The following is a 12,766-nucleotide window of genomic DNA, read 5'->3' on the forward strand; positions in this document are numbered from 1 at the left end:
TGTGATACTTAATTTAAGGCGTCAGTATAACAGATTAAGGCATGCCTGGCTAGCTGGTACAGCAGTATTTCTTGATATGTCTGTGAGGGTATTTCTGGAGGAGATTGGCTTGCGAATTGATGAACTGTGTGGGGAAGATCCACTCTCAATGTGCACGGGCAATATCGAGTCAGCTGGGGGCCTAGATAAAACAAAAAGGCAGAGGAAGGGTGAATCTGCACTCTGTCTCTTGGAGCTGAGACATGTGTCTTCTACTGCCCTTGGATATCAGAACTCCTGACCTCAGATGATCTACCTGCCTCAGCTTCCCAAAGTGCAGGGATTACAGGCATGAGCCACTGTGCCTGGCCTTGAACAGAATTTTTTCAAGACATTGTCATTTTGTATTCTCTTTTTCAAAGTGATCCCTAAAATTTTATAAGCCTCATGCTCCACAAAACTTGGATCTACTTTGCATATACGTTCATTACATTTTTGTTGAATGACTGAAGAAAGAAGAAATGAATGGTTCTCTGAGTCCAGGCGGACCCCTGAAGCTGTGAAACATAAACCTAGTCTATTCAGCTACAAATAAGCTCAGAGCCTTAAGTGAGCAGAGACCCATGTAAGTCTGTTGGAGACTCAGAATGAGTCAAAATGAACTTGGAAGAGATAGTTCACATATGCCATTATAAGAATTCTGAATGAATGAAAGAAAATCGTTGTCTTTTTCAAAGAGAAGTGTCTTCGAGGGTCATCCCATTCCAACACTGTCAAAGTTTAAGCTGCCCCTGAAAGCAAGGTCTGCATCATGGACTTTGTTGAAAGTAGTTTATCTGGGAAAGGATCTCAGGAATTAGAAATAATAAGAGAGCTGGGAGAATAAAACAGGGAGAGAGGAAACCAGGACAAAGGTATAATATTGAGTTTATGCTGGAGCAACAGGAGATGGAATCTATCAGGACCTTTGAGAACACATAGGATGCCTCTCTGGGGTGTCTGCATGAATGGGCAGGCTGGAGCTTTTGTCCCCTATTCTGTCCTACCAGGAGCATTAGGATCTCTGGCTGTCTTTGAGTACAACCCAAGTTGTCTCAGATAATATCAGAGAAGAGCCCTGCGGGGGAAGCAGGGAGACTCTCAGCATGCATCTGGGGAGGGGCACTGTCCGTACCAGGTGAATGGAGACTTGCACATAACTGTCCACTGCAGTGAGGCTGAAATCAGAGGTGGGCAGTGAGGATGTGATGGAAGGCACTAGAGGTTCCTCTATAATGGTCTCCTTTCCAAGTAAACCGTCCGTTCTTCTATCAGCTTTCTTATGTAATGGCCAATTGCTCTGAAGTGACAACTTTCTGGGAGCATCACACCTTCTTGCATATCAGACTCAGCTTCAAGCAGGAAATGCTATAAGGGGCAACATTTTCACTTTCTCTTAAGACACAACCGTTTATGTTAGTTTTATCAATGAATTATCAGACTACTATATTTGCATTTTAGATGACTTTGAGTCTGAATCATAGGTGAATCAGACAAAAGTAATCTGTGTTTGCCTTTGTTACCAGAGTCCACAAAGTAAATAACTGCCTGACTAGAGATTTGTCAGAGAATTCATAGGGACCTAAGATGTATTGAGCCTATACTATGTATTAGACTGTTTTATTTACAAGTATAAAATTTCTGCAAGACATATATTATTGGCTTCAGTTTACAAGTGAGAAAACTTAGCCAAATGCTTTTTAAGTCACCAACCCAAGGGATCAGAAGATGAACCACTGAGGTCTCCTCATCTCTGAGAATCTTCCTCTTCAACATGTAGCCTCCCAAGTGAAAGATGTTATTCATGTGATTTGTGTCAGATGCATTGTTTCTAAAAGAGACATTTGGGTCAATGTTTCCAATGTTGAAGGTATCTTCCTCTACCAAAATGTATAGGGAAGAGTAACTTCAACCATAGGTCGAAAGTCAGTATGGCCTAGGTGTGAGTCCAACTTCTGATATTTGTTAGCTGTATCTCCTTTGGAAAATCATCTAAATTCTCTAAAGGTTTTTTACCTGTCATATGGGAGCAAATTGTTCTCCCTTATGAAGTTCTTAAGAAATTAATTGAACTAATATACTTGGTATATGGCCCAGAGAAAATGGGATCAGCAATACTGGTTGTTATTAGCAATCAACAAGGGAATTTTCTATAAGTTCACATAAAAGAGGTAGAATTAAATTGGTCTCTGTCCACTGTGTACTTGCACATGCACCTGCAAATGGCCATGTCATACACTTGGTAGTTACTGTACTGGTTGTGGTACATGTGCACCCAACGCTTCCCCCAACCCACTCTCACCTCCCTGCCCTGTGCTGCCCTGGGCTGTGCCCTAGAAGACTGATTTCAGCAAAGAGTGCTATCCAGTCTTCCGGCTGGGCTTTCCAATGGAAGACACCAGCTGGACATTGAAGGGTAGTGAAGGGAGAGTTCAGAGTATCTGGGCTTTCCCTTCCTACCTTCTGGTCCTGAGTTCTTCCCTTTGGAAACTTTTCTCATTATTTGCATGCACCAGCAGTAACATAGCATTTCCCTCCCACCCCTTTCTCCACAGGCTCAGGAGTTGTACTGGTTTCCCATGTGCTGGAAACCCCAGGCCCCTCAAACAGTTCTTGGTGTCCCTAAGTCTGTTCACCCCTATGAACATAGTCCTTTGATTAAATTGTTGTCACTTCAACCTTTTTGAGTAGTCGTCTATTCCTTGCTGGAAAACTGACTGATTCAAATGACTTTCATACATTGTAAATGCATGTATGAATAATTAGGGATATATTATCTTGCCAGACTTTAAACTTCTTAAAGACAAAATGTGTAATTCGAAAAATTACATCTCATTTTCTATATTCTAAGGAAATTTTTAACATAATAGGTATTCCAGGAATATCTACTGAATAAATTAACAAGCAAACAACAACCAAACTATAAAACTATATATAATAAATTTTCATGAACAAGATGACAGAAAATCTAAAATGTATTCTCCTGCTTTCCATTTCTGTGCTGTGTAGGTTGATAATTGTCTTTTGGGACTGAGTATCCTTAAATGTCCTCCAACAATCTCTCTCTTTCTCTTAATGTAAGAGCTGGAAGATTTGAAAATATGTTTCCCAGATTCTCCTGAGAGCAAGTTTCTGAAAACAGCTTTGCTTCCTCCAATAAGCTATACTTGTGGAAAAGTTGGAAGCAGAATGAAGACTTTTGTCGGACAGCAACAGACAAGTGGATTTGCAATGACCTCTGGATACTTTCTGTGAATCACCCTCTTGGTCACTGCAAGACCACTGTGACACCCAACTCTTTTCTGTAGTCCCTGGCCTGGGCAAAAGTAGCAAATTCAGCTTTTCTGATCACTGGTGGTGGACCTGAGGGCAAGCTCCAGCCTTCTGAGACCTTCCCACTTCTCAGCCTTCCGTTGGTTTATAACCACTCATTCCCTCTATTAACTGCTATTCTCCTTGAAATTCCTAGAGGGTTCTGTTTCTTTGACTGAACCATCTAGTGTACTGGAAATGCCCCTTGTCACTATGCATCTATATTAGGACATATCGTGGCTCCATTCTATCCAGAACTAAGACAGAACGAATCTTCTCCGGCTGGAAGTTGTATGTCCTGGAGGTTTGCAGGCCATAAGCCATAGTAACCACATTCCATAATATGTGACCCTCTTCTACTCCTGGGCTAGTCTTGAGATGGAAGAATAGTGCTCTACTGTAGCTCATTGACCAAGGCCCAGGAAACACCATAGACTTTTAGAAGTTTTATTTGGGAGGCATGCAGTCATAGGTTTGGATCCTGGCTTTGATCCTTAGAAATACAAAATATGGGAGAAGTTTATGAGCTATAGCTTCCTATCTATAAAATGGTACACTGAAATCTTCATTTATAAAGTGGTTATGCTAATGTCTATCTTTGTGTTAAAACACACAAACTCAGTAAGACCATTTGAGGAGTTTGAGACTAATCTGGACAACATGACAAGGCCTTATTGCTACAAAAATAAAAAAAAATAGCCAGAAACATCATTTTGTAGTGATGTGTCCCTGTAGTCATAGCTACTCAGGCGACTGAGGCAGGAGGATTGCTTGAACCCAGGAGTTCAAGGCTACGATGAGCCATGATTACACCACTGTACTCCAGTCTGGGTGACAGAGTAAGACCCTGTCTCAAAAAAAAAAAAAAAAAAAAAAAAACACAATGTCTACTGCTATGGTTTGACTGTGACCCTAAAAAATTTATTATATATTGGAAACCTGGTTCCCAATACAGCATCAAGAGTTAGGACCTTTGGGAAGTGATTGTCTTAAGGATTCTGCCCTCATGAATATTAATCCACTCATGGATTAATGGGTTATGGAGGGAATGGGTTAGTTATTGCTAGGGTGGATCTGTTATAAAAGCCAGTTTGGCCATCTCTCCTGAGACACCTCATATGGGATGCCCTGTGCCACCCAGGGACTCTGCAGAGTCCTCACCAGCAAGAAGGTCCTCACAAGATGTGGGTCCTTGACCTTGGACTTCCCAGCCTCCAGAACTGTAAGAAATTTAGATTCTTTATAAAGTAACCAGTCTGAGGTATTCTATATGGCAACAGAAAACACACTAAAACATATACCCATATGTTCCACAGAGGAGGAGCTCCTGCCACTTGCAAGGAATTAGAAAGATGTGATAATTTCCAGTGTGTCTGGAGTCCACACGTGCAGGAGCTCCCATGAGCTCAGCAGGGCAGGGAAAATGTTAGAAAAGAACTAGAAGCATCCCTGGGGCTTGGCTAACGCTGTGTGGCAGCCCCTACCTTCCTCTTCCTATTGCATCCCCAGCTGAGACAGGAAGGTTTGGGTACAGAAAGCCAGTAACTCTGCAGGGCTGTGCCTAAGCTGCTGGCACAGAGGTACAGGGCTGAGTCCCCCAGATCCAAGGAGCTTATGTTCAGTTCAGAATGATAGTCACTGAACTGTCGAGCTACGAATCGATCAGGGATGCTTCCTTTATCTCTTTGCATCTTTTCATAATATGAAATGAGGAACTGGAGGCCCTGACCTGGACCCTGCTGGTACCAGTACACAGTGTCATGTCCAGGGATAGGATAGCATTTCAGAGTGGCTGTTTCCCTCTTTTCTTTGATCAGGTGTCTTGGGTGCTGGATGACTCCAGCAGCCACTGAACCTGTGGAGGAAAGAGACAGAAGCTCAGGAGAGTTTGACACTTCAGCAACGATTGAACACTGTGGATGCAGGGATGTCCCACCTGTGCTCAGGACTCACCTGTTCCCAGGAGACAAAGCATGACACAGCAGAGGAGCCTGGTGTCCCTGGTAGAGTCAGGCAGGACAGGACTAGGCATTTCCCTACTCAGGGTGCTGGTCTCCTGGGGTGAGAAAGCAGGGCTTTTGCTCCTCCCCACCGTTTTTGGAGGGTTTTACTGTGATGTCACTGTTCTGATGTCATCGTCCCTGTAGGCTCTCATAGGCACCCTGTACCCCAGGACTAGCTCAGCTAACTCAGGTTTTCCCCCATCCTGTCCAGTTTCCTGCAGGCAGGGGAGTTGGCTGCACTGAGTGAGGTAGGGCAGGCTTCCGGGCAGACAGCCATTCTCACAGCTTCTGAGAGTTTCATCTGAGGCAGCTGCTCCTTTGTCTCCACCTGGCTTGCTTGGGTTATCCAAGCTGCCTTGCTGAAACCCTCATCACACTCCCCATCAAACGTAGGCTCCTAGAGAGGCCACACAAGCCTGCAGTTGATGGCTTCCTGCCATGGCAAATACACGTGCATATCGGTTGACCTGAGAAAACTATGATGAACTCCTCCTGTGCCAGCACTACCTCTGGTTCATCTAGTAATATCCTTGATGCAGAAAGGAAGCCAAGACAGTCTCCCTTAACCCTCTCTCTCCCAGACAGTGCTATCAGTGGCCCACTCAGTGGATCCACAGTGCCCTCAAGTGGCCAGTGTGTAGTCACTATGATGAATCTCTACGGAACCCTGACCAGGGATGGTGGGTGCTTCCTAAACTAGGCATCAGGATCTGCCAGGATACAGCATAGCTCTTGCTGATTTCAGGTTTGCCTGCCTCATACTCAACTTTTGCACAGGGTAGTGAGGGAGGTATATAGCAAACATTTTGCTAAAATTTAAATTTAAATTTTAAATTTATCTAATAATGGTGTAGGAAGGGGGATAGCAGCCACTCATTAAATGCTAGCTGCCTAGGCAAAGTGTTCCCTTTAACCAAAGGTAATTCCTAGAGGCTGCTGACAGTGACATGCTATCAGCGAAACAATCTTCTAAGCTGGAGAAATAAACACATTTGTCTCATGACAGGGAACTGCCTACTTATATATCTTTTGTTTTTTTAACACCCTAGTCAGCCTTTACTTTTTGTTTTTAGTGAATTGACTTATTTATGATTGATGTGTAGGAATTCTTTATATTATGAATTCAGCCCTTTCTCAGATATACATATATTTTTTCTTAATAATATATTTTGATAAACTTTTTAGGGCTTGCATAAAGAATATTTTGCTTTTTTTATGGTTAGAACATTCTTTTGTCCTCCTTAAGAAACCTTTGCCTACCCCATGATCATGAAGAGAGCTCACTATGTTTTCTTCCGGAAGCTTTTGAGTTCTAGCTTTTTGATTATTTGGGATTTTTTGTGTCTCTTACTAATTATTGTTTGTGGGAAGGGCCAGCAGTTTTTCTGGAGAGGGTGAGAATAAATTTTTTAGTTTTGTGCACCATGCAGTATTTGTTCCGACTACTCAACTCTGTCACTGTAGTGCAAAAGCAACCGTCGACAATACATACGTGAATGACTGTGGCCGTGATCCCGTAGAACTTCATTTATGTTTACTGAAATTTGAGTATCTTAGATTTTCGTATGTAACAAAATACTTTTAATTTTTTTTCAGTCACTTGAAAATGTAAAATTATTGTTAGTTTCTGGGCTATATGAAAACAGAGGCCAGATTTGGCCCAAAGGCCATAGTCTGCCCACATCTCGTTTAAGGAGTGAGATAAGGCTAGAGATTCATTATTTTTCCATGTTAATATGCCATTTTTCTAGAACTATTCGCTGAAAAGACTATTTTATCCTCCTTTTGCTTCTTTTAGTATTTGATCTGGGAATTACAATATGCATCTTTGACTTACCACAGTTTACTTGCAAAAATATTCTATTTAATCATAGGATTTCACAGATATCCTTTTTTAGGTGAAGAAAATTTCTTATTACTCTGAGTTTGATAACAGTTTTCATCAAGAAGGGATATTGAATTTTATCAAATGTTTAAGTCATCTATAGATGTGATCATATAGTTTTCCTTTTTTTTCGTACAGATAAGGTAAATGACATAGTCTGTTTTTTGAATGTCAAATCAACTCTGTATTACTGAGATAAACCCCACTTGACCATGTTGTATGATTCCTCTTACATATTGTTGGATCCTCTAGGGTGGAGTTTTAAAAGGATGATTGAATCTGTGTTCCTGAGAGATATGAGTCAGTAGCTTTCTTTCTTGTAATATCTTAGACTAATTTTGGTATCAGTGTAGTTCTGTCCTCAGAGTGAATAAAAAATTATCTAGTTTTCCCACAAGTCCTGCTTTGGAAGCATCCTACCAATTTTGATATAGTTTTATATTTGTTCAGTTTAAAATATTTTTTTTCTTTTGAACATTCTCAAAAATTTTATGCATATATAGCAATTTCCTTAAAATAAATTCATTAAACTAAAAATATTCTGGGTCAAGGAATGTTAGCAGTATTAACTCTTTTGATGTATGTTGCTAAATTACTAGACAAAAAGGGTTTTACAATTTACTCGCCCCCCCAAAAAAAGAAAGGGCTCATTTATCTTCATTCTCACCAGTATTTGGTCAAAAAGAAAAAACAAAGTAGCAAGCAAGAAAACAATGATACTATTAAAGCAATTCTAAATTATCTTTTATCTTTTGATTTATTATTTGCCTTATGAGTTATTTAGAAAACTATTATCTAAGTTTAAACTAGTCTGGACTTTTCCAGAAATCTTTCTCTTATTGATTTCTAACGGAGTTTCACTGTGGTCAGTGAAAATACTTGGTTTGACTTGAATACTTTTAATGTACGGATGTTTGTTTTACAACCCAGAGTGTGTAGTCCATGCCCGCACACAGTCAGTGCACACTCCAAAAGAACATGTATTCTGCTGCTCTTGGATGAAGTGTTCTGTAAACATCAGTTAAGTCAAGTTGGTTGTTGGCGTCATTCATATCTTCTGTATCCTCACTGGTCTTTTGTTTTTGTCAACTTGTTAAACCAGTTAGTAAAAGAGGGATATTGAAATCTCTGATTATAATTGTGGATTTGTCTATTTCTCCTTGCAGTTCTGTTTTTGCCTTGGTATTTTGAAGATCCATTTTCAGATACATAAATATTTGATTGTTATGGCTTCTTGATAGACCAATACTTTTGTCATTGAGATATGACTTTCATTATCCCAGATGATATTATCTGCTTGAAATTTATTTTATTTGATATTAACATAACAACTCTAGCTTTCCTTTAATTTGTGTTAGTGTAGTATATCTTTTTCCATCCTTTAATGTTTTTACATTCTGAGTCTTAGTAGTATTCTGATAAGTAGCACATAGTTTTTTCTTTCAATATTATTCAATATTTTTCTTTTTTTTGGGACGGAGTTTTGCTCTTGTTACCCAGGCTGGAGTGCAATGGCGCGATCTCGGCTCACCGCAACCTCTGCCTCCTGGGTTCAGGCAATTCTCCTGCCTCAGCCTCCTGAGTAACTGGGATTACAGGCATGTGCCACCATGCCCAGTTATTTTTTTGTATTTTTAGTAGAGACGGGGTTTCACCATGTTGACCAGGATGGTCTTGATCTCTTGACCTCGTGATCCACCCACCTCGGCCTCCCAAAGTGCTGGGATTACAGGCTTGAGCCACCACGCCCGGCCCTATACAATATTTTTCAATTGTACAATCTGTGCTCTTAGATGACTTAGATTTGATGTGATTGTTGTTGTGGTTACTTTTATGTCTATCATCGTATATTTGTTTTCTATCAATCCCATCTCTTTTTTGTTCCTTTTTTCCTTTTATGTTGTTTTTGTAGATTAATTGAGCATTTTTACAATTTTGTATTTTTTTGTTGGCTTATTAACTATAATGCTCTGTTTTGTTGTCTTAGTGGTTGCTCTGTAATTTGCAGTATACATCTACTGTAACACAGTCTACCTTCAAGTGACTTCACTCGGATTATAGAAATCTTCCAATGATATATGTGTTCATTTATTCTTCACCTGTCTTTATGCTGGTCTTGTTATAGATTTATTTTGCATATATTAGAATCCCTGCACTTTGTTGAAATTGTTTCAGTGTAAATAGCCAATTATCCTTTAAAGAAATTTAAGTTTAAAAATTTGCTTTTGGGATTCTAATTACATATTAAGCTACTTAAAGTTGTCCCGCAGTTTACTGATGATCCTCTTATTCTCTATATTTCATTAAGAATTATGTTACTTCTTCAAGTTTATTTTTTATCCTGTAACGTCTAATCTGACGTTAATTTCATCCAGTGTATTTTTCATCACGGACATTGTAATTTTTATCTCTGGAAGCTTTGGATTTCATTATGCCTTCCCCATCTCTACAAAACTTTGAACTTACAGGCCAGAGTTATAATAACTGTTTTACTATCTCCGTCTGCCGATTTGTCATTTCTGGGTTGGTTCCTATTGATTAATTCTTCTCTTCATTATGGATCTTATTTTCATGCTTCTTTGCATGTATGCAATTTTTGATTGATGTCAGATATTTTGTATTTTATATTTTTGGGTGCTAGACATTTTCATATTTCTATTAATATTTTTAACTTTGTTCTGTGATGCACTTAAGTCGGTTGGAAACAAAGAAAAAAAAATCAGAGCAGCTGTTTTCTTTTTCTTGAAGAATTTAACAAGCTGATTCTAAAATGTATGTGAAGAAAAGTGTCAAGAGTACTCAAGATCACTTGATAAAAAGGAACAAAGCTTGAGAAATTATTTTACCAGCTATTAAGAATGAGTATGATGCTGTAGTAAAACAATCTATTATCGGTGCAAGAATGGACAGAACAGAACAACATAACAGAACGGAGATCCAGGAAAAAAGGCCCACCATGTATAATGACTGATTTATGACAAAAGTGATATTATACAGTGGTGGCAAAAGTATTACCACTTAACAAATAGTATTGGGTTAATTGAATAATCATTTGGAAAAATGAAACTTGACTTCTTCCTCACATCACCTACAAAGAATTAATTCCAGTTAGATTGTTAAGTCTAAGTGTGAAAAATGGAAAATATAAAGATTTTAGAAGGAAATATAAGAAAACATGATTATTTTGAAGTAGGCAAGGATTTCCTAAAGCGGACACCAAAATACAAAATACTAACCAAAATGGGGGAAAAATGGAATGATTGTGACTTAAGAACTTCAGTTTATCAAGAGAAACTATGTGTAGAGTGAAAAACTCATCTACAGAGAGAGCGAGAGAGAGAAAATTTCAACCAAAACTCTCATACACCTCTTATTGGAATGTAAATTGGTACATCTTCTTTGGAAACCTCAAAGAATCCTATGTGGTTGATATAACTTTATTCAGACCTTCTTTGAATTGTGTCCCTTTAACACCTTCCCAAGTGGAGTTTATCTTATGAAACCAAACTCAATTTGTATTTCTATCTTTTTTTTAAAGTTAGACTGGAGAAGACGGAAATTAAACACAGAATGACTACAAGATTGTCTGAAGGGGAAAAAAAGCGATATATGAACATGTGATAATGTGCATTATTTTGGGTAATAGTCATTTCTGAGTAATTGGTTTTTATGGCAATTCTTTCTAAAGATTCCAATTTTCTTTCAAGGGTGATAGCTGTAAATGGCCTTAACAGTGTTTGCTTTTGGCTTCCCGACTCCTTGGTAGAGTGTAGGTCTGAGTTGGTGACACCTGGTAATAGTAGTTTAATATAAATGTGCTGAAGCTTCATAGCTTTTTAAGAGAATATTTACTTAGTCACTATCCCCGAGACTAAGCTCTGTTATATCCTAATTATGGAAATTTGAACTATATATAAGGAATCCCAGAAACCCATAAGCCAAAATTATTACTACCCAATGTTCCCTGTTCCTGTATTTCAGAGGTTATTTCCTGACCTCCTAGGGTTAGAAGACACCCAAAGTCCAAAATGGGCTCATTTTCCTTGCTGAGGGAAGAGCAGGGCAGCTCCTTTGTTCAGGACTTCTGAGAACTGGAAGGAAAAGTAAGTGCCTAAGGGTTTGTGAACAGGAAGGAGGTGACTGTGCCATGCTGTGGCTGAGCTGCTGGCACAGAGATACATGGCCGAGTCCCCCTGCTTTGTGCGCTGGATCTTCAGAGTGGAGAAGGATCCCTCAGTCCTCTCTGCAAAGAACCGATCACTGGGCAGCCCTGATTTGTCTAGTTGAGCTTCATTCCAGAAGTAAGTCAGAAACTCTAGGCTCTGCCCCAGGGTCTGTCGGTACCAATAAAGGCCGTCATGTCCAGAAATTGGATCACACCTGAAAGTTACATTCTGTCCCGTCTTTGTAACCTTGTGTCTGGGGTCCTGGGAGACTCCAGCACATGCGTGATCTGTGGAGATAGAAGATGGGAACAGAAGGAGGAAAACAATTGTAGTACACACACACACACACACACAACACAATAAGATTGCTTGGTGTTCTGAGGACTCACCTGCCCCCAGAACACACAGGGCCACCCAACAGAGGAGCCTGTTGCCCATGGCAGGGTCAGGGCAGGATGGGCGCTGTACCAGCTCAGGGCTACTGTGAGCAGGAGTAGGGAAGGAGGAACGTCTTTGTCCCTACAGAACAGTTTCCACAGTGACATCACTGAACCTCAGGATCACCTGATACTGATGAATTAAGTCCAAGATGGCAGCAACTCTGATGTGCACCACTTTATTATGTACCAGCAAGAAAGAAAATAATTACTGTTACTCATCATCAGAAACATGAAACGGTGAAACACCGTGAAGCATAGAATTCATGAAAAGTGGTAAGTCAGAAGTGGGCTTCCACACACACGGCTTCTGTTAGGTCCATATTGTTGTCCCACTCAGTGCTCCAGGGGCTGCTGCCTGTGTGCCACCCTCCACCTCTGGGAAGTTGCCTCACTTCTCCTATTCCTTTCATACTGTCAGCTGGACATGGCACCTGGCTGCTCCAACAGCACTTTGCATAGAAGATCTGAGCGCTATCAACCTCCTATGGAAATCTCCTGTTTCTGGCTCTGTTCCTGCATTTTCTTGCCCCATCCGTGGTCTGGGTAGGAGTAGGAGGTGTTTGGGAAATGAATGTGAGAATTGTCGTGTCTTTTTCCTGAAAGAGTTTGAATTTGCAGCTCAGAAGGGTAAGGGAAGAAATGTTGCCTCTGGCAGGCACCAAGCTAAGTTGGGATCTTCAACTAATTCTAAAGGCTAATTAAAAATTAAAAAAAAAAAGAACAATTAAGGGCCAGGCTCAGTGGTTCATGCCTGTAATCCCAGCACTTTGGGAGGCTGAGGCAGGTGGATCACTTGAGGTCACTAGTTTGAGACCAGCCTGGCCAGCATGCTGAAACCTCATCTTTACTAAAAACACAAAAAATTAGCCAGGCATGGTGGCGAGCGCCTGTAATCCCAGCCACCTGGGAGGGTGAGGCAGGAGAATTGCTTGAACTCAGCTG

The 12,766-nt window shown here is 40.2% G+C and overlaps 2 gene segments (V, D, J or C); both read right to left on the bottom strand.

Moving 5' to 3' along the window:
- Positions 1 to 4,454: 4,454 nt before the first annotated feature.
- LOC108291149 lies at positions 4,455 to 6,010 on the bottom strand. The segment is given in 2 exon segments: positions 4,455 to 5,185; positions 5,284 to 6,010. Coding segments are annotated over 2 exon segments (474 nt in total).
- A 4,967-nt stretch (positions 6,011 to 10,977) lies between these two features.
- LOC108291150 lies at positions 10,978 to 12,537 on the bottom strand. The segment is given in 2 exon segments: positions 10,978 to 11,671; positions 11,774 to 12,537. Coding segments are annotated over 2 exon segments (468 nt in total).
- Between the last annotated feature and the right edge of the window lie 229 nt (positions 12,538 to 12,766).

This window comes from Cebus imitator, unplaced genomic scaffold, assembly GCF_001604975.1.
Source record: "Cebus imitator isolate Cc_AM_T3 unplaced genomic scaffold, Cebus_imitator-1.0 Scaffold446, whole genome shotgun sequence".
Classification (NCBI taxonomy): Eukaryota; Metazoa; Chordata; class Mammalia; order Primates; family Cebidae; genus Cebus; species Cebus imitator.